The sequence below is a fragment of the Abrus precatorius genome, unplaced genomic scaffold (genome assembly GCF_003935025.1).
Source record: "Abrus precatorius isolate BTA unplaced genomic scaffold, Abrus_2018 Scaffold2, whole genome shotgun sequence".
Taxonomy (NCBI): Eukaryota; Viridiplantae; Streptophyta; class Magnoliopsida; order Fabales; family Fabaceae; genus Abrus; species Abrus precatorius.
In genome coordinates, this window is record NW_020874362.1 from 26,942,594 (window position 1) to 26,965,724 (window position 23,131).

A 23,131-nucleotide genomic window follows, 5' to 3' on the forward strand; every position below is an offset into this window, starting at 1 on the left:
AACAAAAGAGAAAATAACGGACTGCATACCCCACCTCAAGCCTTAAAACTAGCGTGGAAACTAAATTGTTCACTGTAGGTCAACGGACAAAACGTACATAAGATAATGTTTGTCTTTGTTACTTAAGATGCCCTTTAACTGGTTAACGGGAAGAAGGTGATGTTTATTACTTAGATGCTCGGCATATTAAAGACTAATCATTTGATTCAATAGTTAACACACAATATCAATATGGTTAGGAAGTCGTAATAGCTTGTGAACAAAATTGCCTAACTAAAGTGAATCCGAGGAAAGAGTCTAGAATATACACAAATCACAAACGGACATGCTTAATCATTAAAGTGTAAAAGCTGTATTCCATCTAACCAAAATTTACACTTGGATGGTGCCTTGAGGCTTCATGTGGGACAAGTACACAAAGTTGAAAATACAAAAACGAATCTTGAATCAGTATTTTGCTTTAAACTATATGTGCATTTCACGAGTACTACAATAAGAGAACAATTCAGACGTGACAAGATGGCAACAAAAAAATCAACCCTTCCACCACTCTCACAGTTCAGTATCATTGATACATCTTAACAGGAGGAATCTTGAACTTATCAGAGAGAAATGGGATAGGCTTGTATCCATCAACAAGGTCACGGTAAAACGCATATTCAGCCTCATAATCATGCAAATGAAGCTCAGCTTTCTGGTTAGTGTGATAATGATGCTTAGCAGAAGCTGATTTCCCAAACCCAAAAATGCTAACTTTCTCACAAATTCCCAAAGCCAACATCACAGCTTGCATCCCAGAAGAGTAATGGAAAAGAGCACCATCATGGGCAGAACCCCATTGGTCCAAACCCTTCCCCGTCTCCTCCACAAACCTCTTCAAAGAATAGTACTTAACAATCCTAGCACACAACACATCGAACCTAGGATCAGTAACCAACAATGGGGCCTTGTGGGAAGCATTACACACAGTGTAATCCAAGAAATGCACAGCTTGGCAAATGTACATAACAATTGGAACACGATCACCATAAGGGTGACAAAAACACCCTGCTCTTCTTGCACACAAATGCAAAATGTTACTATTCACAAAAGAAACACTAGTTTTCTTCCCAACCTTGTTCTCAAAGTGATCAACCCTAGCATTGTTCAACCTTATAACAAACTCGTGTGCATCAATCACACTACCATAATCCCTATTCAGCAAAATTCCACTGTTCCCAACAACAGCACATGAAGAGTACTTTTTGTCATGACTCAACAACACTTTGTTATGTTGATCAATTGGTACCTTTATTGACCGAGTCAACTCGGTCATGATCCCGGGTTGGAATCGGCGCTTCCGAGCCCAATCGTGGAGAAGCTTCCGGAAGTCCAACCAGTACCGGTAGAACAGCGGTGACCGGAGCGTCGCCGGAAGGTGAACGTTGGCGCCGGTGACACTCCGGTCGTCATGGTGGATGAAGCGCCGCCACGACACGAAGGTGCGGTGGCGCGCGTGGCTACCGAAGTTACCGTCGAGAAGCTGCTGAATCTCTAGCCGGAGCTTCTCCTCGCCGATTTCGACGGCGGCGTGTTTGAGGAGCGTGGCGTTGAGCGGCGGCGGGGACGGCGGATCTCGGAGGCGAAAGCGAGTTTCGAGCTCGATGGAGAGAATGCCACGGCGAACCATGGCGCGTGAGGTGAGCGTGGCGACGAAGACAAGGAGAAGGAGAAGAGCGAAGAGAGGGCGAACGGTGCGTTTCATTGGGAAAGGATTCTTGAGGGAACAATTCGCTAAATGTGGAAACGAATCGATGGGTTTGAGGGTTTCAATTTCAGATCCATCTTTTTCTTCGGAAACCTTAGGCATGGATGAAGAAGAAGTTGCTTTCGAGGAAGCTGAGTGTTAATGTGAATGTGAATGTGAATGCTGTGATTCGCATAGGGAATGTGGAAGTTGAATCTGGGTTTGGGTCAAAAAGTGATTTTTTCTCATGATTAAGGGAGAATGAGAAGACTTGAATAGAACCCTAGAAAGTGGAAATGACCCTTCAAGCACTGAAATAGTTGAGAAGGGTGCATAAGAAAAGGATGAATAATTTGCTGTAGTGGCAGATACTGAACATTTTGTGAGTAAGAGATTGAAATTTATGATAGTTTCTTGTTTGGGACCATTAGAGGTATGGAATGGATGATAGCGTGAGGAAATGAGAGGTTGGAAGTGGTGGATGAACCAAAACAGAACCCTAATGGGAATCTAGATTCTTAAGGGAATAAAATGTGTGTGGGGAATGCAAATTGCAAGGAATTAGAAGGAGAAATGTTGTTGTGAAAGCACATTAAAGAGGCATTGTTGTGGGTCCTTAACAGGGGTAGCTATGGTGAGTGTGTGGGGTAAGGGCACTAGTTGGAGATGGGAATGACAGTGTGCTTTGTAAGGGAGTGATGATGCAGAAAGAGGGATTCGAAGTGGGGTCCATGTGCTCAGTTTAGAGCTACATTAATCATTGATGATGATAGATCTACCATCCCTGGTTTATATAGATCTTCATCTGCAGATGAATGTTAATGTGAATGTGAGTTATGAAATTTATGAGAGAGAATGAGGTATCTTTATTTCTAATTTTGAAGATCTTGCAACAAAAAAGAAGCATTTTTTCTCAATTAACCAGCCATGATGTCATGCAATGTTTTAACAATTAGAATCAATAGATAATAAAAGAGCTTGACTTTACTGCTACGCTTTGACAAAAGCAATGTTCATTGAAGGTTAAGGTCCAACTGCCTAAGATGAGTTTACTATTTCGATTTTCTACACTATTTTTTAAAATATTTTCTTCCATTTATTTAAAAAGTGCATCACAGGAGAGGAGATCTCAGATTGAGAATGCTAACACAAAATCAAACTAAATACCTATCTTCGTGACATGTTGTTTGAAGGGACTAAAAGTTTTTAAAATTTTGTTTTTAAATATAATTTTAGATGTTTAAAATTTGTCTTAAAATTTAATATTTCCATTTTTTTAATAAATTATTATGCACTGAATTTTTTTTAAAAATATCTCTTCTAAAAATTTTTTGAATACACAACAATTAAACATTTGTTTAATAAGTTTTTTTTAATAAAAGTTTACAATAATATAATTTAATCATAAACTTTATAAAACTAAAATTTTGATCAACTATACCAAGAAATTTGTTAAAATAAGATTAAAACGATTTATAAGAGTTGAGTTATTTCATAAATTGTGTATAGTTTACGAATACAAAAGCGAAAATGTGATAAAGGAAAAATTAATGGTTTTTGAAGATGATTCAAGGAGGTTAGAGCCTGTTTGTGTGCTTTTGAAATGGAATTCTGTAGAAATTAAAATATTATACTTTTAAAAGAATATAGTGTTAAAATGCGATTTGTCATTTCAATAGGTGCATGCGATACACATTAATCTAATTTTTAATATATTTTAAATAAATACTAAATATGTAATTTCTATTTATGTACTTATCCAAACAAGTTCTTAATCCATTGTCCAAAATGGAGTTATAAAAATAAACTTGAACTTGAATTATCTTTTAACAAGTTAGTGGGTTAGGCTGCTCAATAATAAATAAAAAAATAAATTAAAAAAAATAGCAGCATTCAAAGCACAATAGTGGCAAGTAACAAATGTTGGAATGTTGACTTTGGTGGATGTTTGGATCTTAGATGCCAATGAGAGTTGATTGTTAGCCACAACACTTTACTTTTTAGTATAATTGGTTTAAAATTGAATAAGTCTTCTTCTTCTTTTTTACAATGGGTAAGTTTTGTGAAAGGAAAAAAAAATTTTAATTTTATCAAAATAAGGTTTCAATTACTATATAAATCAGTCTTAAAAAAATTTTAAATGAAATTGATTTCGTAATGTTAAAGAGTTTATTTGTATTATTAATGTAGAAAAAGCTTTCATTAAATGTCCAGAAAGCATATTCTTATAACATTAGTCACATGCTTATGTAATGAGAATCATAATACAACAATGATGATCCAAACAAATACTAAATAAAATTAATATCATTAATTTAAATGATATATTTTTTTAAAATGTACATTTATTTTATTAAAAAAGCATATAAATTAAATTTAACTAAACACGAGATATAAACATGATGCTATTATTAGATATTAGTTGATTTGAGACAAATGATGATGACGATACAAAAGGCGTACAAATTTAATTTTTTAGGTTTTAATTTATTTGAATTAACCATATATTTCATTAGATGTGTTCCATTAGTGAAACTTTATATGGTGTAAACTATATAAAACACGTTACAAAATGTATGTGTTTAAAAGGGTCATTTTTTAATTATGATTTTTTAAAAAATAAAATTACAAAAATATGACTTTTTTTACAAAATTATGTAAATATGGTATATATAAAAAATTTTAATGACGATTTTAAGAGAAAAAACAAAATCTAATAAAATAAACTCATCATTAGCGATTTTATAACACAAAAAAATAAAATTTGACAAAGTAAAATTGTCATTAACGAGTTTAGAGAAAAAAAAAGTAAATATGACTGGTAAAAATTACCGGTGACAATTTTATATTGTCGAAAAAAATTTCACTTTTTTAAACTCACCAATGACAACTTTTGACCAATGTAAATTTTTTTAAAATGTTATAAAACATTTTTGACGATTTTTAATTGGTGAGACTATAAATACTAAAATCTTCGTTCATTGCAATTCATCCCTACAACCATTTAAAGTTTTTAGAGAGTGTGTGTGAAGCTTGTGTGTTTATGAAAAGAAAAAATGAGTGTGTTTGCTATAATTTATCATAACAGTGAGATTATATTAAATACAAGTGAAGGTGTGTCATTTGCATGCGAGAAGCCAACATGTGTGTATATTCTATATAATGTATCATTTGAAGATTTAAAGTGTTAGTTTTGTCAATATATTCATGAAGTTCTGTTTCCAAAAATAGTGAAAAGTGTTATGTATCGATGTCTAGTGTCGATATTTGACAGTTTTATGTAATATCATTCAATTCCAATAACCAACAATAATGATGTTCAACAAATGTTTCAGATACATCAACAACGTCATCCTCTAAGTGATACGATTAAGTTGTATGTTGTTTTCAAAAGTAATGAGGTTCAAGAAGAATTTGTCATGCTATTAGAGAACAACAGCGAAAGTGATGACTATGACTTTGAAGGATATTATCAAAGTGATGAGAAAAGCGATGAGGATCTTAATGAAAATGAGCCCCATATGGGTGGGCAACATCCTTTTGGCGAGCCACCTTTCATATGTGAATTAGATCTTGATGCTATAAATATTTCTGAGTTTTCAGAGTACGCAAACTTAAGTATGTGAAATTTATAATAATGTTAGTAAGATTAATTTTAATTTTGTTAATTAGTTTATATTCGCTATTGGTAGATAACACAGAGATAGATGGTGAACTGTATGTTGGAAGACAATTCAATAACAAAGAAGCTGTTATAAAAACAGTAAAGCATTACAGTATGTTAAAAGGAGTAGACTACAAAGTCTTAGAGTCAGAACCAAATACTTTTTATTACAAATGTGTAAGATATGACTTAGATTGCAGGTGAATTTTTTGAGCTAGTTTCAGGAATAATGAGTATTTTTGAAAAATCCAAAAATATAATAGTCCACACACTTATATTATTAGAATCATTTCTCAAGATCATAAAAAGTTAGATACAGACACAATTGCAGAATGTATAAAGCCAATGGTAGAATCTAATCCTTCTTTTAAAATCAAAGTAGAGATTGGAGAAATTCAATCTCAATCTGGGTACATGATAAGTTATCAGAAAGCTTGAATGATAAAACAAAAGGCAATTTAAAAAAGTATTTGGTCAATAGGAAGCCTCATCTGAAGCTTTGCCGCAATGGTGCATAGCAATGTGTGATGTTGTTCGAGGATTTGTTGTGAAATTAGATTGCTGCAGAGGATTATCGCAATGATGAAATGGTTTCCAATATTCGAATACCACGACGAGTGTTTTGGAGTTTTGGTCTTTACATTAGAGCATTTCAATATTGTAAGCCACTTACGTAGGTTGATGGGACTCACTTATATGGCAAATGCAAGGGAATTCTACTAGTGGCTATTGCACAAGATGAAAATCAGAATATATTGACGATTGCATTAGCTGTTGTTGAGGGTAAGACAATAGATAGTTGGAGTTTTTTTCTTGAAAATTTACAAAAATATGTTGTTACCAAAGATAGTGTTGGCATAATTTCTAATTGTCACGAGTCAATTATAGCAGCGATAAGAAGAAGTAATGGTCATTGGGAACTTCTAAGAGTATTCCACATATATTGTATCAGGCACATTGCTGCAAATTTTTTATGAAAATTTAAGGCTCCCAACTTACATAAATTTGTTGTTCGTATGGGTAATTAACCTCATTTTTGTATTTAAAGTAATATAATATACTTGTTTTTAGATAACATTATTTATGCTTATGAAATTTGAATTTGTTAGTTACATGTTACTCAAGAACCAAGCATGAATTTAATATTTATTATGAGCAAATACAGGAGCATGGACAAATTTAAATAGACTAACTTAATGAAATTCCACGAAAAAAATGGGTTTTAGCATTTGATAGCAAACATCGATAGGGTCATATGACGACAAATCTCGATGAATGCATTAATTTTGTATTGAAAGGTGCCTGTAATTTGTTAACTTATTTGGTTATGTTAATTTACTATTACATGACCATTTACATTTTAGCAACTTATATTTAAATTTAAACACAGTGACAATAATAAGATTTAGTAAAATCAATAATAACTTAATGACAAGTACAGACACCACCGATACAGAAATTACTAATCACTTAATGACAAATACAGACACCATTGATAAATTTAATTACTATCGTTCTTTTCCCCTTTTTTTTTAGCAACGAAGAACTATATCTATCAGGAAGATGTGTAAAGGGACGTAACATGCGAAAAAAAAAATCTCTTTCATCTTTCTGGTTGACTTGCATCCTCTTGAATATCTATATCCTCATTTGTTGCATCCCTATTTGCTTAGGGTTCTGGCTCTTATACATTTTGTGATGGTTGGGTATTTGTGTATTCTTGAAGTGTAAAATCCCATGAGCTAATAGGCATAAACCATTGCCTAGGTAAAGTATCATACACTGGTTCTAGTCAATACACATTCTCTTCATGTACAGAAACAGCTTCCCTAATTGGTTCTTCATTTAAATCAAAGTTTGGGGCCAGATTGCTTTGGGAAGGTGAAGCTGAATCTATTACAAAATCATATGTTAAAATAAACCTATGAGAAATCCATTGGTACTACTACAATCAACTTACCTTTAACTTCTTTCCTACTTGCTTGTTCCACCATATCCAACATCTGCCCTACCTACATAGATACGTCCTTGTTGTGGTTGTGGTGATTGTTCATCTCATTCAAAAGGTTGTCACTCATTCCTTTCATGTGACCAATAATACTCTTGATTTGGTTGTATAGAAGCTGATGTAATATCTTCTGGCTGGACAAATGGTGCATCCATAGGAATGTCATCATGCTCAGAAAATGATAGCTCTATAGGTAACAATTGTTGTTGAGGTCCTAGGTCTTGTATCTATAGGGATAACCATAGCCAATCCATTGTATACAATGTATACCATGCCCAATATTAATTAGAAGAATAGAAATTCTAAGGCTGGACTCCTTCTAAAATACATTCATATCGATGCTCCCACATTGTCACCCACTCATGATGTATGATAGTCCAATCTTTTTGTTCTTTTGCTCCACGTAGGTATCTGTTATGGACTCCTTCAAGTTGTTGAGGTTGAAGAGGAATAAGCTGAGCATATCCAAATTAACGCATCACACGGTCAGTTGCATGTTACTCTATAACTTAAAAACATATAAGAGGACTAACAGTTGACCACACTTGTTGTTCACACCTCACTTCATCTAGAGTTACTGTATTAATTTCATCATCCATATATGGTGTCAACAAAAATTTCAATATACAAAATTCAGTAGTGTTAATTCCTTTTAAGAAATGTTTGTATAGATATCATGATGTAACATAATAATAATATTTAGTGAAACTCTTTACCTCATTAACCTCCATTTGATTCAATGGTAATCTAATATTCTGAAGATTCTTAAACGGAGTATTCGCTTGATATCGAAAGTGTTTCCATCTAAGAGCAAGTAGAAATACTATTGGTTGTCCTAGGATTGGAGCCAGCCATGGGAGGTAATGTTATGCCCACACCTGCAGAAGTATCAAGTAGCTACAAATTTCTTTAGCATTAAGTCTAGAAGCACGATCCAACCCTCTATAAAGAGAGGCCAAGCATGCTAATCCCCAACTATATTTGCAAATTTCATTCACATCTGTTAACAACTGCAAGAATTTTGCATGTACCACTGAATTACTTTTATTTGGCATTAGAACATGTCCCATTAAGTAAAGAATATACCCACGAACATGTTGTTGTAACCTAATGTCAGAATTCAAAGGAAGCCAACCAAAGTGTTGTGATAGTCACTTTAAACTAATTTCTGATCCGTCAATGTTGTTTGAATCAGGTCAACTTCCTATTAAATTTTCACAGATATCCTATACTACAATAGTAAAGGAATTTATAGAACCAATCACTGCTACACCGTTGATCTTAAGTGCAACTAACATAAATATTTTCTAACGTAATTGTGCATTCTCCACAAATTAGGTGAAATGTGTATGTTTTAAGCCTCTAACGTTCTACAAGTGCATTTACAAGTAAACCGTTTATTTGCATTTAACAAAGTTGAGAAATTCGATTAAAGTCAATATGCCATAAAAGTTCCATAATTTCTATCATTGGGGGCGTTATCCACAAGTGATGAGAGCATAACAATCTCATCACTTGTTATAAATAATATAAAAAATATTATTAAAATATATTATCTATATTAAATAACTCAGAAAATATTTATGAAATAATATAATTCTTATAAATTCAAAACTTATTATAGTAATATAATTAAAAAATATTAACAGCAACACATTATTAACAATATGCATTTTTAATAAATTTGAAACAAATTCATAATAATTACTATTTAAATTATAATTATTTAAGATGCAATAAATAATTATTATGAAACATATTAATTACTTGTTATTAATTATTTTAAATTAACTCTCAAATTTTATTAAAAATTTTATGTATGTAAATTAGTAATTACTAATTAATTCATTTATTATAAATTACCCTAACTCATTTCATATAAAACTTAAACATATTTAATAAATTTGAAACAAATTCATAATAATAATTATTTAAATTATAATTATTTAAAATACAATAAATAATTATTAGGAAACATAATAATTACTTGTTATTAATTATTTTAAATTAACTCTTAAGATTTTATTAAAATATTTTGTGCATGTAAATTAGTAATTATTAATTAATTCATTTATTATAAATCATTCTAACTCATTCCATATAAAACTTAAATAATTTATTACTAAATTAACCTAACTAATTTTACATAAAAATTACCTTATAATATAATATAAAAAATTAAAATTAACATAATACCTTAATGATAATATATATATATATATATATATTAAAATACACATTAAAAATATATTAAATAAAATTAAAAAAAATTATATTTAAATTCTGAATTTGCTCAAAGATATATTTTTTTGAATTAATAGTAGAATCTTTCACTATTTTTTTTTAAAAATATTTTTTTAATTTCCTACTCTCTCACTCTCTTAGTCTACTTCTTCTTCTACAGAAAGGTTTCTCTTTTCCAATTTTTGGTTCCTTTCCCACCTTTTTCTTCTTCACCAAAAAAGCTCCCAATTTTCAATTTTTGTTCCCCTCCTGCACATTGAGCATATGTCTAGGTGGAAATATATAAAAAGTAAAAATCGTCAATGGCAACTTATATGGTCTTCATTGCTACAGCTCTTCTGCATGGCATGATGGACAAAGTCAAAACTCGCCATCAATGAGTTTACAGTGTTCATAGCTGAATCACTGCTATGTTTCTGTGCATTGCAGTGTCTATAGTTGCTTAAAAATGCCGTTGGCAATTTTAACTCTTAACTATCGTCAAAATCGCCATTTGCAGTTTTACAGAATCTTAAAACTGTAATCTGCATCCCTGCCATGATTCTGTTCACATTAAAATCGTCATTGATATTTTTGTGAAGACTTGAAACTATAGTCTACGTCCTGCCATGGTACTGTTCATTGTAAAATCGTCATTTACATATTTTTTTTTCATATTCTGGTAATACTGCAAAAAATACCATATTTTTGAACTTCTTTTATTAATATGTCATATTCAGTAACTTTTTCTGCTTAAAAGTCTAATTTATTTTGTGTTAAAAAATCAAATCTTATCTATATTGAAAAGAAATAGTTGTCATTAAAATGATTTTTTACTATGTTAAAAATTGGTAAATTCATGCTTTGTAAACATCAATCCAAACAGTTTCTTAGAATATAGGAATAAATTGCACAATCACTACAAGCCATTAGAATGTTTTAGACAAACCCAATAAATTAGATTTTCTTTTTATACAAAAGTAAACAATTAAGGGTCAAGCAAGCAAGGATCCCAATGTAAGTGGAAAGCACTTTTTTAAAAACGAGTTTCAATCAACCATCCATTGTTACTTGTTAGTGGTAGACCTTTGAGCCACATATATCAAAGGTAGAAGGAAAGTCAATGTGATGTGATGTGAACCTATTGAATTAAATACAATTACACAAGAAGGGATATCCAAATATTATCTTTTGAGGAATTAATTATATATTATTATTGTTATTGAGTCTAGTTAAACTTTTATCTTTTAATCTTAAAAAAATAGTATTTTTTTAAAAAATTTGAATAGGCAGTATAACTCTAATAGTATATTATCATTTTATTTTCCAATCGTAACCTGAAACATATTAATAAAGAAATGTTTAACAAAAATTCGATAATACACTAATTTAAATAATTTTATATTTAATTATGATAAATATTTTTATTCTAATTATATTTTTATAATGAAGAAATAAGACTAACTTTGTCAATTAAAAAAATATAACAATTATTTTTAAAAGTATGTTTTTACTAAAAAATACATTAAATCATAGAATTAATAAAACCTAAACAATTACATATATTAAACATACTAATCTACATGTAAAAATAATTATTAAAAGACAGGATACTCTATATAGATTAACCGTTAACTATGACTCATGAAAAACAATTAACGATGAAAAATCTAAGGGCTATAAGTAACAGTAAGCAACGTCCATAACAGAAATTAAGAGATAATTTACGAAACTGCCACCGCTTTCTCAGTTCCTTCTTCAATCATAGAAAAACAGTTATAACTGCCACATAGCTCTTTCTCCAGTTTCTTCTTTCATTCTTTCTACAATGGCGCGCGTGGACTTGGACGGAAAGGCGATCCCGCCGGTGGAGATATGCATGATCGGCGGCGGAGGGTTCATCGGATCTCACCTCTGTGAGAAGCTGATGGCGGAGACCTCACACAAAGCCATCGTCGTCGACGTCTCCTCCGAGAAAATCAACCATCTTCTCGACAAGTCTCAACCATGGGCCCACCGTATTGAGTTCCATCACATGAACATCAAGAACGATTCTCGCCTCGAAACCCTCGTCAAAGCTTCCGATCTCGTAATTCTCCTTTCTTTTTTTCTTTCTGAAAAAGGCCAATCAATGAAAAATTAAAAGTGAAAATGTTTTCTTATAAAATATTAAAACATATATAATTTTTGTAATTTTTAATGTGTATTAAAAATGACATTATAAAAATTTTATTAATTTTTATAAAAAGTATACTATATAGTATTATTAATGTATCATATCTTATAATAATTTATAATTTTAATAAAATTTTATCATGAATAGATTAAAGAATACATTAAAAAAATCATTTTATATATTTTAATATGATTTTTTATAAATATCTTTAAGACATTTCTCTTATAATGTATTTCTTTATATTTTAAATTTCAGATTTTTGCTCGCATTGCATTCACCTTATTCTAATGTTTTAAATTGCGATAGTTCGAAAATAAAACTTTATAAAAACAATAAGTTTAAATATATTAAAATTTGTGAATACATTAATACATGCAAATTAGCATTTATCTTCTTAATATTGCGTAGAAAATCATTAATAAATGCGGCTGCAATTCCAGTTGTTATGTAGTTATAAAAAATCTCAAAAACCTTGACGTTGGAGTAGTAATTGTAGTTGTGACTTGCAATTTAAAATAATAACTGTAAAAAATTACGAGCTAGTGTGTAGATGTGACTTGAGATATGGATGTAATTGAATGCAATTCAAAATCATGAATTTGATAATTTTGCTTTTTATTTTACTTTTTAAATCGGGTTGTTCTTTGTTGTAGACGATCAATCTTGCTGCAATTTGCACGCCGGCGGATTACAACACGCGCCCGTTGGACACCATCTATAGCAACTTCATTGATGCGATTCCGGTGGTGGGTTTTGAAGATTGACAAACGAAATGGATGCTCTTCAATTTTGTGTTTTTACGTGTGTATGTGATTGGGGTGTTCATGTGATATATGCAGATTAAGTATTGCACTGAGAACAATAAGCGTTTGATCCACTTTTCTACGTGCGAGGTTTATGGAAAGACTATAGGTAGCTTTCTTCCTGAGGAATATCAAAAGGTAGCAGTTCTTTTTGTTTGTGACCCTCTTTAGTGTTCTTTTAGAACTTAATTAGATGGTTAGTTTTTTAAGTTAGTTAATCATTAGGGGTACTTGTTTTAATTATTGTCTACTTCCATTCAGTTAACTATTATATTGATTTAAGAATTTGCAAATAAAATGATGAAATTAATACAAATTTATCTTTCATCATTTTCTTCACGACATACTATAAACAGAAAACAACTTAAATGAAAACATATCATCAAATGCTATTTTGGTACGGTATCGTCAGTTTTCAATTTACCATGAATTTGCGTGATGTAGGACCCCAAATATTACATGCTCAAGGAAGATGTGAGTCCTTGTATTTTTGGTCCAGTTGAGAAGCAGAGATGGTCTTATGCATGTGCAAAGCAAATGACTGATAGGCTAATATATGGTAAACAATAAGCTGTATTTTGTAGATGATAGTTATGATTAAGTATTTTTCTTTCCTTTCTTAACTTACTCTTCAGTACTAACCTATAGCTGAGCACGCGGAGAATGGCCTCAAATTCACCATTGTGCGACCTTATAATTGGATTGGCCCAAGAATGGACTTCATTCCTGGTGTGGATGGCCCAAGTGATGGTGTCCCCAGAGTTTTAGCTTGCTTCAGCAATGTAACGTCTGCTAGCTGATTCTGTTTCTTTTTAATGTCTTCATGTTCTTAATACATTACTGTTTTTCTCAAAGCTTCTTGTTCCAGAATCTCCTGCGTGGCGAGCCGCTCAAACTTGTTGATGGTGGAAGATCACAGAGAACCTTTCTCTACATCAAAGATGCAATTGAGGCTGTTTTGTTAATGATTGTAAGTTTAGAAGATTACTTTCATGCAGCTATATGAGCTTTAGACTAATAATTTACTTGCCAACATGACACAGGATAACCCTGAGAGAGCAAATGGACAGATCTTTAATGTGGGAAACCCAGACAATGAAGTATCTGTCAGGGAACTAGCTCAGCTTATGATACAGGTAGCTTCAAAGCTTACGTTGTTCCCTTTCTAAACTTGGTCTGTAGATAGTCTTGTTTTTTCACAGGCTAACTTTTTGTTTACTTTTTTCTATTAAGGTTTATGCAAAGGTGTCTGGAGTACCTGCTTCTAGTCTATCAACTCTGAATGTGAGTTCAGAGGATTTCTATGGTAAAGGCTATGATGATAGCGATAAGCGCATCCCTGACATGACAATTATCACCAGGCAGCTTGGTATTCAATCGTCATTCTATTAAATCTATGGTACTGATCTATAGAATTTCAATATTCTTCTTAATGTGTATTCTTCTGTGGTTCAGGTTGGAAGCCAAAGACACCTCTCCATGAGCTTTTGGATGTTACCCTCCAATATCAACACCAGACATATTCTCATGCTATCAAGAAAGAACTTTCAAATCCATCAAATTGATTACAAGTTTTCTTGGAGATTCCATGCGTGTTCGGATTCACGTTTATTCTACTTGGAAACAATCTAGTTTCACAACAAAAAGTAACTTTTGCTGTGTCAACGCACGTGTACAGTTTGTAACCAACAAATCCAAACATGCATTTCTTTTTCTTTTTCTTTTTAATGTAAACATGCCACTGCTTTGAGAGGCTCACAAATGTACATGTTGCACTAATTGTGAGGTTATAGAGCACAAATCAAGTGTATATCTATAGTAATCATATGTTTTGTTAATTCTTGTACCTATAGCTTTTTGAATGCCAATTTTTTTGCTTTTTCTTTTCTTTCACTCATTTTTTCTATCCTGTGGCACTCCTTTTTTTCTTTTGTTGAAATTTTGATATGTACACCGGGTAAGTACACAAGTCGAGCAAAATGATCCATTTGTAACTATATCAACATTTACATTGAAATACATATAATTTATCTCTTCATTAGTCTTCTACCTTCTGCACACATACTAACATGTATCCTGAAGGATAGAGATATATTAATTGATGAATTTTCATACCAAACATGAGATGGATGTGCCTTTAAAAATTAGCGTGTTATGTCTTAAAGCCAACTAAATACAAGAGAAAAAGAGTTCCAAGCAATGAAACTGATTACAAGCCATGCTTGTCTAGTCATGACAAAATAAATGTAACAGAAACTACATTCTCTAAGATGTAGCTATGGAACACCAACTATGTATGCATTCCAAGAATCTTGTTGCTCAAAACTGGTTGCTTCTTCATATTTTACATCCTTTCCCACACCAAATCCCTCTGATTTTACAATTTCCGTGGTGTCGGGCATCTCTCGAACCCAAAAGTGAACGGACCTAAATCCAGCCTCTTCTAAGCAATCCCTGATCTCAGGCAATGTCCACCTGAATTAGACCTCTTATGATGTTAAATATTACAAGAAATACACAATAAAAGACAAAAAATAAGAGAAATGGAACTCATTTTTATGAATTGAAAGGGGAAAAGTAACAAAAAATACAAGAACTTACAGCCGCCAGCTGTATGAAAATGCATGCCGAAGTTTTCTCTGATCCTTCATATGAAAATGGAGGCTAATCCTGGTTTTCCGTTGAATAATGTCAAATTCAGCTTGCTCCCACACATACTGCAGATTTTTGTTACGAAGTTCACATTATAAAACATTATCCAGGATAATACTCCCAAGTCACAACAATCCCCCATTTCTTATTTATTAACTTTAATATTTGATAGTCAAAGATATTCAGTAAGAATATATTTGTTTTCATGTACTAAATGCATATATCATACCGTTGTATTGGATAAACATAATATCCTTGTCCCATAGGTTAAAAGGTTCTAGCTCCTCAAATTTAATGTCATGTAATATAATGTTACATATCCAAGGACTCAAGCACATAGCAAAAACACAGAAGTCAAGGAAAAAGCTAATAGAGAACTGAAATTAGAAAATTAAAAGTGAAACTCCAATATCCCTAAGTGCAATAGGTGAACAATAAAAGACTTATAATGAGTGAAAATCACATCAAAGAAAGGGTAGAATGTAGGAAATGTGTCGATCATGGGAAATAAAGTTGAATGAGAGTGGAACAATTTTAGTGAAGAACATTAGAGTACTTATGCTCTTTGTATCAATCATCGTGTCCTATGTTCCCCTTCCCCGTGAAGGTTTGCTCAAAAATTATTTTAAGTGCATCCAAGTGGATTCAAACCCACATTATCCTTGAAACCCAATTCCACATAGATTGTGGCAACATCTTCTAATTGGTGTAATGAATTCTCACACATTAATATCAAGAATATTATACCGTAAAATTAGGGAATCTTCTCTGAAGCCTTAACTTGTTCTCTGAAGATGTACCCCCGTATAAATCCATTACAAAAATCCCACCTTTATTTGACAAGGCATCACAAGCATGCTTGAAATACAAAACCAAATCTGCTCGTTTATGAAGACAACAGCAGCTGTAGTTGAAAGCACACACAATATCTCTTCCAGGCAATGGAAAGTCTCTCTTGGTAAACTTATCATCTTGAGCAACAGAGCCTGGCTGAATGTCAGATTCTGGCACCCCAGTCGGCAAATTTTCTCTATTCTGTGACAGTGAAATGTTTCTTACCAGCTCCTGAGGATCAATTTTCACAAGTTTAGACTGAAGAGGTTGCAAGACATTCCCATGAAAGAGGGACATTCTAGAAAATCCATCAGCCCCAACTTTAGGTATGTTGTTTTCCATGCACCAATTAAGTGCCTCAAGATCTAAATCTAATCCTACTGCAGTCCTTCTTGGATCACTACGGAGCCATTCTGTACTGTTAAACATAAATCACCCGCAGGTAAGTAGATTGGGGCCAACAAACAATATCGAGATATAAAAAAAAGGATTAAAGTGAATAAAACCCCACTTTGAAATAGATTGAACTAATCTGGCATTATACTAATCTGGTGTCTAGAGCCATAAATGTTTCAGCAACTAGAAGTTTAGAACCGAAACATTCAGATTAATATGATTCCATCCAGGACACAAAGCAACTGTATTTTGCAAAACCAAACCAAATTTTACATGCACGTAAGACATGAAAGGGCATGATTTACGCATACTTCTGGTAATATTAGGCAAGTGATCCAACCCATAGTATTTGCCTATAAGACTAGTGATAGTAAATAATGTCCTTAATTAAAATTTAAATGCATTAATATCTAAAAGACAAAATCAAGTCTTCAACTCAGAGTATAACTCCATTCCAGTCCTTGATACTGTAAACTTTGATAATTCCAGTCCTTGGCTATATAAAATTCTCACTTTAGTCCCTGACTTTGCAAAACACCATTTACTTTAATCTTCTTTGGTGCAAAATGACATTGAAAAAGATGAAAATGAAAGACTACGTGTAAAGTCAAGGACTAAAATGATCAATGCTTAAATCTCAAACATTAAATGAGGGGTTTACTCCTTCAACTTATTAAAAGTGATATCAATTATAGCATGTCAAAAAGAAAGGTAAGCAAAAATGGAAAATTAATATTAATAAATTAGAAAAGGCATGAACAGAGAGACAAATTACAAATGGCAGGATGTACCTAAGAAACGCGGTGCCACAGAAATCTTCTTGAAGATGGAGGGGCATCCTTCCACCAACGTACATGAGAAAGAACTTTTGCAGATAACTAATGTCTCCTTTGGGAGACTGCACAAACAAAAATCATAATTCACTACGCCACACTATGAACTTTCCTATCAGCTCAAAAATCACAATTAATCATCAATTTAGCTGCAAGGGAACTCAGAAACACACACGTAACAAGTTTGAATCTTGTACATTCCATCTTTCATCTCAATACCCAAACCAAGTAATCAAGCAAACACCATTAACAAAGATAACATTTTTAAAGCATGGGGGACACAAACCTGCACAGATTGTTGGTAAAGGAGGAATTTCGATGGTGTATCATGTGATGGGTATTCATGATTTTGGGTTGCTTCATTTTCTTCTTCTTCTTCGGAGGGGGAGTGCCCTGGAGAAGAGGGAGAAGAGAAGGGAGCAGTGTCGTCAATGTCGTCTTCTTCTTGAAGATGGTTGAAGGAGCCTCTTCCACGATGACCTCTGTCTCTCTCATGTTTCTGCTTCTGCTTTTGCTTCTCTCGTTTTCCCATTCCGCCGCTGAAATGAAAAGTGCAATCCCCAATGTCTCACAGTCTTGGTCTACTGTCTCCAAAAGCACCATGTCATATTAATTTTTTAATTGTTAATTAAAATAAATAAATTTTTGTTTTATTTTAACATTTAAATAAATTTAATTTAAAAAATTATAATTGTTTTACTGAATTACAGTATTTTAAAAAATTATTAAAAAAAAGAAGCATTACTTCCGGTATGGATCTAAAAAAGTTTGTCTTTGGTCATGAGAAGAGACAATAACAACCAAGGCTAACACAAAGTCAAAGTAATGAGCATGCTACTGGCCCAAAAAACTAGTCTTTTTTTATCTTCCATCAGCTCTACTGTGCGCTAACTCAATTAGGCTCGGTTGAATTAAATAAATTTAGTAATTGTTGGAAACTAATTAACATTTTTAAAAAATATCTATTTTTAAAATAGTTCAATAAAAAACAAGCAATTATTATCTAAAAAAAAACTGCAATATACAATTAAATTTAACCAAAACAAAATTAAACCAAAATATATTTCCCTCTTTAATTTTAGAGTTTTATTATTTTCAATCCTTAATATTAACTTTAAACACCTAACAATAGTAAATTTTTATTAAAAAAAATACATTCATTATATTAAAATTATAAAGCATATTATATATTTTTAATAATTTTTTATTATTAGTTGTTTTAACTTATTCCTAAAGGCTAATAGTTAACATTTTCCTTAATTTTATTATCCTATTCCAAACTCTTTCTTTTGGGATTTTTCTGGAAAAACTGGGCTACTTTGACTCAACATGTAAAATATACTAAATGGACATCAAAAATTAATTTTAACCGATCAATCTTTCATCGATGGTCTAAATTGATTTAACTTATATACGATCTTAACTGTTCATATTAGGTTAAATTACAATCTCAAATTATAGACAAATTTCGGAAGAAAAATATCCCATCAACTAATATATAATTTGATTAATCCAGCATTTATTTTTTAATAGACAAAGGATTGTTCTCAAACCACGATGATACGAAGAAAAAAGTCATGATCTTTTGCTGGATAGTTCTGGATCGTAGCCGAACATCGATTGTTTGATTTGGAAGGAATCAATTATTGTCTAACCACAAAAGTCGGTATTGGAAACTACAAAATAGATATTCAAACTTATTTCACTAAAAATGTTAATAATTTCCAAACCCCATCAGCAGGATTATAAACGGGACTATATACTCTATAAGCTGCTCATGATGCAAGTGCAGGAATACATTGACTAAATGTTCTTGTGAGTAAAGAACCATTCTTCGACATGTAGCAAACATTATCGTAGTTAAATATATAGCAAAACGAAGAAACTCTATCCATTATCTTTACTTTCATGAAGGTGAGTATATCTAATATCTAGAATATGCAAGTTGATGGTGAACATGTGCTTCAACAAAGTAAGTATATCAAAAGACCGATGAAAAAGCTGCCATGAATATAGTTCCCCTCCAATCACTCCCCCACTATAGCCGATTTCATCAACCTGGTTTATATAGCTTGGGCTCACAGGAATGCCAGCAACAAAGTGATTCCAATCATTACTCCCTGGAAGAAAACAAATTAATAAAATCAGAATTAAAAAAAATAAAAGGAAATGAGGAGGGAAGATTTCTGCAAACCAAATTATACTTTCAGTCAGTTTGGAAACAATTCAAACATGAAGGTAAAAAATATTACACTATACTGTGGACATCATCATCTTAACCTTTTCCCCCCCATTTTCTTCCCTAGAATGAGGAAAAGTGTAACACCCTCCCTTCCCTACACGGCTACACCAGCTCCTACATTTTTTTTTTGTCCCCTCCTGTGGGAGAGTATAATAATGCTATAAATAATCCAATATAAAAAAGAATTGGCAATAATATTAACAACAGAACGTCACACAACACCTTGCCCAACTATTATTTATTAATGCTTGGAAAGATATAAGCTGTGTAATTAACCCATAAATTGAGTCATTCATGAAAAAGTGCAACTTTTATGCCAAATATGAAAAATTTATGATGTCAATGAAAAGATTATAAGCAATGGCTTAATGCTCAGGTATTAGCTTAGCACTCAGGTATAAAAATTCTACATCAACATAAGAACAGCATTACTTTACATCCATGCAGTCAAGGAAGGTCTGCACATCATTGTAAGAAGTTAATTTAATGCATGATAACTCTTATGCATCTTACTCAAAAAGACTCAATGCCGTACAACATAAATCTTGTACGACAAATATTGGTTTGAAATTTCCACACCAGCAAATTCATTCTGATTCATGAAGCGAAAGCAGATGGCCTCAAATGCAAGACCAAGCAATCATATCTAATAAATTGACATGCATCAACTTAGGCAACAAGTTTTGCAAACTAACATCCTTGCTTGGATAAAACAATATATATTATTTATTGTGTAAATAATAACTACATGTTTCCACAATAACATGGGTGAAGAGAGAGAAACATTATTTTGTCATACTGTTTAGGCAAAGAAAAGAGTGTGTAGAACAAAACAGAGGATACCAGGGAGAGTTTAGATAAGTACACCTGTGTTCATCTGTATTTTTTAAATTTAGGCATGGAACCAGGTAAATTCATCATTATAAAGTTCATCCAAAAAAAGATAACAGATTTGATAACAAATGCATGTTCAAACAATTATGTTTGCTTCTGACTAATTGACACACATGATGCATCAATATAAGCAGTAATCAAATCAAGGCAGACAAAGTCCATGCTACAAACAACAGATTAACTGATTTCATCACAAAATTTAAACCACAACAATTATATGATTATATCTTCAATAGCAGCATGACACAGGTCCGAGCATTAAAATTTTCATAAATGATAAAAAAAAAAAAAAAAAGATATGAAGACTCAATGTCTAGTGCTCCAGCCAACAGTAGTCCATAAATCAAGATTGCTGCTCCAAGCAGCAAACAAAAATATTGCCTTTCAGTTAAAATCACATCCATAATTAACACAGGGCTACACATAGAGATTACAAATTTATAAAATCTTCTAGTTCCAAAGAATAAGCCCCCCAAATTTGCAAATTTCTAATTCTTGCGACATCATTACTCAACATCCATTACCGTATACTACAACCCAATATTCATGTTCACTATTCAGGAATGGATTCACAAATGTATTACTTTTTAAATTTAACTTTTCATTTAACTATAGAGTAACTAAACATTAAAATTCCATTTTAATAACTCATTCTTCTCTAAGATATTGGCTTCATCTTAATCTGTAGATTCTGTATTATACCTAATGGTCACATTCCATACACAACTAACCACAATCAAACAACTTCATACAACAACAATGGCAAACACACTCCAATAAATAGACTGAAGCAAAGCAACAGTAGAAACAAAAATAACATGGCACATACCACTTAATAAGCGAGCCAAAAAGGAAATGCTGCATGATGGGAACCTTCTCCAAGACTTCAGCCTTGTACATCTTGAGCAACCCACTATTAACCTTGTTCCAATTGGGCACCCCACTGATATCATCCAACATGGGTGAGTGCTCAGCAAAGAGACCCTTCTTCACCTTCTTCACAAAAACAATGCAAGCAAGGTAAAGGTACTCATTAGAGAAATTATCCAATATATCCTGGTTATGAATCGACTTAGGCTTCATATACTTGTGATCAATCAACTGCGAAGACCCAAATATAAAGGGCAAAAAGTGATAATCATCAAGACCCCAAACACCATGTGACCCTGCAGGTTCCAAATTATACAACAACTGCAACTTCCTCATCAATTCCAAGTACTTCACAAAAACCCTAGCCACCACAGCATGGTAATCCTCCTCTCCGATCAGCCCCAACCTCGCCAGGCAATACAACCAGGCCGCAAAATTCGTCTCGTGCCCGGTCCCATAATCGATCCGGCTCGTGTTTCCGAAGCTGTCGGCGAAGTATGGGACGAGCTCGACGGTCGCCGAGTGGAGGTTCTCTGGCAGGAATTTCAGCATAAAGGATTCACCGGAGCTCACCATGCGCTGGTGCCAGGTGCGGTACGCGACGTTTCCGTATCGCGCGGGTTGCTGGACTGGAGGAATTTCGTCGGTCAATTGAATTAGGGTTTCGAGTATTGACACAATGGTGATTATGGTTGATGATTGGTGGCAAGGATCCGAGATTTTGTGGCCGCGAATGGATTCGGAGAGGGCAACGACGAAGCCGAGGAAGTTTTTGCCGGAATCGGAGAGGTGGAAGCGGTGAATGTCGTCGGGGGTCTGAATGCGTTTGGTTGGGGTTTGGAAATGGTGGGGTGGGGTGGCTATGGGAACTTTTTGGGACTGAGGGACGGGGGCAAGGATGATGGCGCGTGTGGAGTGTGGGTCCGGTGGAACCGCCGGGGCGCGTATGGGGCGGTAGGAGGGTGGCGGAGAGATTTCGGAGAAGGAAGGAGAGGGTGGCGGTGGGGCGAAGGTGGTGGGGCCGCCGCACTTGCAGCACGTGCCGGTGGCGGGTGGGGATGATGAGGGTTGGTGGTTGTGTTGGTGTTGGTGTTGAGAGTGAGACTCTTCCATGGTCGAGATGCTGAATGCTCTGCAAGTGAAAGAGGAGGAAACTCTGATTGTTATATGAGAAAGAAAGAAAGAAAGAAAGGTGGAGGAATGGGCTGTGGGCCCGACCTGGTTACTGTCCCATTGGGCCTGTGAGTTATAATTATCAAGGCTTTTATCAGACAAAATGTTGACCAAAAATACCCAAAAAAGCACATTATTTTTTTCTTTTTGTTAGCAAAATTAAATATGATATGAGGTGTCTTTAAGTTCAAAAGTTAAAAATTAATTATTTTTAGAGTTTGTGATTGTCACTTACTTGAAGAAATTTGTACAAAGATATTCAAATATATAATTTTATTTTTAATATATTCACTAGACCTAATATAATCTTATACTATTGTATCAACCTTTCAAGTTATTATTGTGTTTTATATAATAATTTAAACTTTTTTTTACAATCATTTTTTAAGTTTTTTTAAAATACATTATATAATTTTTGACAAATATATATATATATATGGTTATCTTGACATTAATATATGCTTTAAAAATAATAATATTTCACCAGTTTAATGTACGAAATTTTGATAAATAAAAAATAATTAAAAAAAACTTTTGTATTTACATATCATTATTTTTTATCAACTAACTAAATATTACAAAAGTTTATTTAAAACTTCCTTATAAACATAATTTACAGTTGTGTTTGAAACAATAT

The 23,131-nt window shown here is 32.8% G+C and overlaps 4 protein-coding genes across 4 annotated transcripts; 1 reads left to right on the forward strand and 3 right to left on the reverse strand.

Annotated features, from left to right (window-relative positions):
* Positions 1 to 341: 341 nt before the first annotated feature.
* Positions 342 to 2,537, reverse strand: LOC113858438 (beta-1,6-galactosyltransferase GALT29A-like). Its single transcript, XM_027491100.1, has one exon. The coding sequence runs from the start codon at positions 1,847 to 1,849 to the stop codon at positions 566 to 568; it is 1,284 nt and encodes a 427-aa protein (XP_027346901.1). The 5' UTR covers positions 1,850 to 2,537; the 3' UTR covers positions 342 to 565.
* An 8,912-nt stretch (positions 2,538 to 11,449) lies between these two features.
* LOC113857627 (UDP-D-apiose/UDP-D-xylose synthase 2-like) lies at positions 11,450 to 14,330 on the forward strand. The gene is made up of 9 exons (XM_027489707.1): positions 11,450 to 11,710; positions 12,451 to 12,543; positions 12,637 to 12,738; positions 13,045 to 13,159; positions 13,249 to 13,382; positions 13,469 to 13,570; positions 13,644 to 13,736; positions 13,834 to 13,969; positions 14,056 to 14,330. Exons 1-9 carry the CDS (start codon positions 11,450 to 11,452, stop codon positions 14,163 to 14,165), a joined length of 1,146 nt encoding a protein of 381 aa, XP_027345508.1. The 3' UTR covers positions 14,166 to 14,330.
* Positions 14,331 to 14,680: 350 nt separating this feature from the next.
* Positions 14,681 to 17,893, reverse strand: LOC113857626. Its single transcript, XM_027489706.1, has 5 exons — positions 17,602 to 17,893; positions 17,274 to 17,380; positions 16,000 to 16,504; positions 15,202 to 15,317; positions 14,681 to 15,075 (listed from the first exon to the last, which is right to left on the reverse strand). The coding sequence occupies exons 1-5, from the start codon at positions 17,845 to 17,847 to the stop codon at positions 14,877 to 14,879; spliced, it is 1,173 nt and encodes a 390-aa protein (XP_027345507.1). The 5' UTR covers positions 17,848 to 17,893; the 3' UTR covers positions 14,681 to 14,876.
* A 1,012-nt stretch (positions 17,894 to 18,905) lies between these two features.
* Positions 18,906 to 22,473, reverse strand: LOC113857625 (serine/threonine-protein phosphatase 2A activator). The gene is made up of 2 exons (XM_027489705.1): positions 21,281 to 22,473; positions 18,906 to 19,435 (listed from the first exon to the last, which is right to left on the reverse strand). Exons 1-2 carry the CDS (start codon positions 22,432 to 22,434, stop codon positions 19,429 to 19,431), a joined length of 1,161 nt encoding a protein of 386 aa, XP_027345506.1. The 5' UTR covers positions 22,435 to 22,473; the 3' UTR covers positions 18,906 to 19,428.
* Between the last annotated feature and the right edge of the window lie 658 nt (positions 22,474 to 23,131).

What these genes read in the sequence shown, in the direction of transcription:
- LOC113858438 (XM_027491100.1), bottom strand. Translation starts at nt 1,849, where the DNA reads ATGCCTAAGGTTTCCGAAGAAAAAGATGGATCTGAAATTGAAACCCTC.
- LOC113857627 (XM_027489707.1), top strand. Translation starts at nt 11,450, where the DNA reads ATGGCGCGCGTGGACTTGGACGGAAAGGCGATCCCGCCGGTGGAGATA. An exon ending in TTCCTGAGGAATATCAAAAG is followed by an intron (nt 12,739 to 13,044) that starts GTAGCAGTTCTT and finishes TGCGTGATGTAG; the next exon opens with GACCCCAAATATTACATGCT. An exon ending in TAGCTCAGCTTATGATACAG is followed by an intron (nt 13,737 to 13,833) that starts GTAGCTTCAAAG and finishes TTTTCTATTAAG; the next exon opens with GTTTATGCAAAGGTGTCTGG.
- LOC113857626 (XM_027489706.1), bottom strand. Translation starts at nt 17,847, where the DNA reads ATGGGAAAACGAGAGAAGCAAAAGCAGAAGCAGAAACATGAGAGAGAC. An exon ending in TGTGGCACCGCGTTTCTTAG is followed by an intron (nt 16,505 to 17,273) that starts GTACATCCTGCC and finishes TATGTTTAACAG; the next exon opens with TACAGAATGGCTCCGTAGTG. An exon ending in TTTTCATACAGCTGGCGGCT is followed by an intron (nt 15,076 to 15,201) that starts GTAAGTTCTTGT and finishes GGTCTAATTCAG; the next exon opens with GTGGACATTGCCTGAGATCA.
- LOC113857625 (XM_027489705.1), bottom strand. Translation starts at nt 22,434, where the DNA reads ATGGAAGAGTCTCACTCTCAACACCAACACCAACACAACCACCAACCC.